Source organism: Protobothrops mucrosquamatus, unplaced genomic scaffold (assembly GCF_001527695.2).
Source record: "Protobothrops mucrosquamatus isolate PMUCROS unplaced genomic scaffold, P.Mucros_1.0 scaffold17248, whole genome shotgun sequence".
Classification (NCBI taxonomy): Eukaryota; Metazoa; Chordata; class Lepidosauria; order Squamata; family Viperidae; genus Protobothrops; species Protobothrops mucrosquamatus.
The window spans coordinates 1-3,455 of NW_015403009.1; the positions used below are offsets into that span (position 1 = coordinate 1).

At 41.0% G+C, this 3,455-nt stretch overlaps 1 protein-coding gene across 1 annotated transcript; it reads left to right on the forward strand.

The window, feature by feature from the left end:
* Positions 1 to 8: 8 nt before the first annotated feature.
* On the forward strand, positions 9 to 3,379 carry LOC107301810 (nuclear receptor coactivator 1-like; the record flags this gene model as incomplete). The annotated part of the gene is made up of 3 exons (XM_015830987.1): positions 9 to 116; positions 1,041 to 1,142; positions 2,900 to 3,379. Coding segments are annotated over 3 exons (690 nt in total), but the record flags the coding sequence as incomplete, so codon positions are not given.
* Positions 3,380 to 3,455: the final 76 nt, after the last annotated feature.

A 3,455-nucleotide genomic window follows, 5' to 3' on the forward strand; every position in this document is an offset into this window, starting at 1 on the left:
CTCGTGGGGCTTTCCCTGCTGTGGGGATGCAGCCGCGACAGGCACTCAGTAGGCCTCCAACAGCTCCAAATCAGTTGCGACTGCAGTTACAACAGCGTCTACAAGGGCAACAGCAGGTGAGTCCAGTCTCAGCTTGTCTGGTTATTGCCCATTGTGTCCTGGCCAAGCTGAAGTAATTGCCTATCTCTTGATAGCCCTCTCTCTCCTTTTCCATCTGTCAAAGAATACATTCATTTATTGATAAGCTTGTGGCTGCTCAGGAAATGCTTGAACACCAATTTGGGCAAGTTTCTTACATACAGCAGTCCCTTCCTTGTATTGGCATAGATCTATTCCTAAAAATTTTAGGACACTTTTCCTTTCGGTCCTGGCCTTTCTTTTAGCATGTAAGCAACTAACCAACTCTTCTATCATTTATTCCTATATCTGGCATCTTTAAATCTGGTATCTCCATTTTTTTTAAAAAAAATGTAATTTTCATTGAATACGTTTTTAACAAGACAAAGCAGTACAAATATTAGAAAAGAAATAAAATATGGAAGAATAGTGAATAAGCATGAAAGAAAATAGAAAAAGAAAAGATTATAAAGAAGCGGCTTCCGATCTTTTTGACGGCAGTTTTAAATGCATTTATATTTTACTCTCCCCTTCTAAGGTGACATAATTTTATCCTTTCTAAAGACCTGGTATCTTTTAGATACTGGAGTGGAATACCAGAATGGATATCTCTTTCTTCTTCTCTCTGCAGTCTTTCTTCTCACCACTATACATGCTCTGAAGATCGGAAAATAAAATCTATGGCTATTAGACATTGCTGCCCAACAACTCTCTGATATCTAAGTTAGTGTGGGCAATAGAATGAAATGCTGGATGCTTTGGATCAATAATAGCCAAAAAGCTATAAGGCCCCCAGTCTTGAACAATGCAAACAGTCAGCTGACCTTGATTTATGTTGCAAGTTTTGTTGACTTAAAGAAATGGTTGAGGTATGCAATGCAGTTTGTAGAGAGACCAAATCTCCTTTGTTTCTTTGTCTCTAGATGATTCACCAAAATCGGCAGGCTATTCTAAACCAGTTTGCAGGGAATTCTCCAGGTGGTATCGGCATAAGGGCAGGCATGCAGCAGCAGATGACACCTCAGGTAAATGGTGGGAGTCTTTTATCCAGGTTGTGTATCTTAGCACTTGGTGCTGAAAATCATATATAACCACAATATCTATTCTCTACGAATTTACTTAATACTGCCATCCACAATAAAAATCTTTATGTTGTTCTATGGAGGAAAACAGTACTGTTTTATTTTATCTATGCACTCTGGAGAGAGAGAGAGAGAGAGAGAGAGAGAGAGAGAGAGAGAGAGAGAGAGAGAGAGAGAGAGAGAGAGAGAGAGATGTGTGAGAGAGAGAGATGTGAGAGAGATGTGAGAGATGTGAGAGAGAGAGAGATGTGAGAGAGAGAGAGATGTGAGAGAGAGAGATGTGAGAGAGAGATGTGAGAGAGAGAGAGAGAGATGTGAGAGAGAGAGATGTGGTTGTCAGACCACAACTGACCCCAAAATATATATATATATTTATTTTGGGGTCAGTTGTGGTCATAAGTGGAGGACTACCTGTACTCTCTTGTCCCCAGTCAACATAGCTGTTGTGGACATAGATGGAGAGCACCTGGCTAGATCACAAACATAGATTTTCAAAACAAGCTGTATGGAGGAGAGACAGGCTTGAGAGCAATAAACTATTGGATTATAAAAGAATGAGTGAGCATAGTGATAGAGACCAAAGGAGCTGTTCTTCTAGACAAGCAGAAGTAGGAACAGCTGATGCTTCTCCACTCCCTCTTTTTTTCAAGCTAACAACTGCACTAAAAATCGGAAAGCTGGAATTCTTTAGAAATCAGGGGTTCTTAACCTTGGCAACTTTAAGACTTGTGGACTTCAATTCCCAGAATTGAGCAAAGCTGGCTGAGGAATTCTGGGAATTGAAGTCCACAAGTCTTAAAGTTGCCAAGGTTGAGAACCCCTGCTTTAGATTATAACTGGAAAAGGAGGGACCCCTCCTGGGGTCAGGGATGTCAAATGACAGACCAGAAGATCATTGTTCATATTCTTTTGTCTTTACCAGAGAAGAACTATGTTCCTTCTCCTTCAATAATGAGAGGAGTTGATTAATGGCTTGGGTCTATTATTCTTGCTATGTTTCCAGATATCATTGATTTATATTTTCTAATCTCCCTAAGGAGTTGATGAGATCTATAATATATTAAATCTCTATGGGTACATAGTTAAATGATAAAATCCCATGCTTATAACAAGCCTAATGATATAATAAAGGAGGTTTTCATAAGTGTCCTTGAGCAGAGCATAATAGCAATTGCAGTTCCCATATTCCACGTCCTGCACACAAGTATATTATCTCCATACCTTGAACCTCCATTTAACCATAGTGTTTAACGACCATTCCTATTCTGTTATGGCAAAATCCAGATAATTAAGTGGTTTTAAACAGTGCATGAATGAGTAAGTGATTGTGAATAAGAAAAATAGCCATGGAATAATATGTATACTTCTGTTGTTTGACTCACTTGGTTGAGCTGTTTTGATTATTCTGTGCAAGCATCAGTTCCTAAAACAAGCATATACTCATATTAATGTTTTTTATCAGTTTTATGCTTGTACATACAAACTAATAGGTACTACATCGCTACTATTGGTTCCCCTTTCTCTGCACTTTTGCATAAAGAGGCGTGAGAAATGGTGGAAAACAGAGTATTGAGGAATGTGAATAGTGAGAGCTTTGTGAAAGCTCCTTAACAAAAACACTTGATATGTCCAACCTTTTGAGGAGGTGGCTTTTCATCTGAATACCACCAACACTATTGTGTTTTCTTCTTCCTCTTCAGCCCCCTCTGAATGCACAGATGTTGGCTCAGCGTCATCGTGAACTTTACAGCCAGCAGCATCGACAGAGGCAACTCATGCAGCAGAGAGCCATGCTGATGAGACAGCAGCAAAGCTTTGGGAGCAATCTTCCTCCCTCAGCTGGGGTTCCGGTGCAGCTGACAGCTGGCCGCCTTCCCCAGGGTCCCCCACAGCAATTCCCTTTCCCCCCCAACTATGGTACGAATCCTGGAAACCCCCCTACATCCACCAGCCCTTTCTCCCAGCTGGCACCAAACCCCGAAGTGGCATTGGCCAATCGTAGCAACATGGTGAACAGGGGGATGATGGGAAGCGTCGGAGGACAGTTTGGCTCTAACATGAACCCACAGATGCAACAGAACATATTCCAGTATTCCGGATCAGGTGTGTCTCAGTCTGTATCTTTTAAGGAAAGTTTGCTCCGTTGTGACTTGCTGAATGTTGGGAAAGGTGATACTTCAGTTAGTTGACACAATTTCAGAATGTGAGGATTCGGACATGTTCAGAGGCTTCTGGGTAAACATAGAGGTGTTTTTC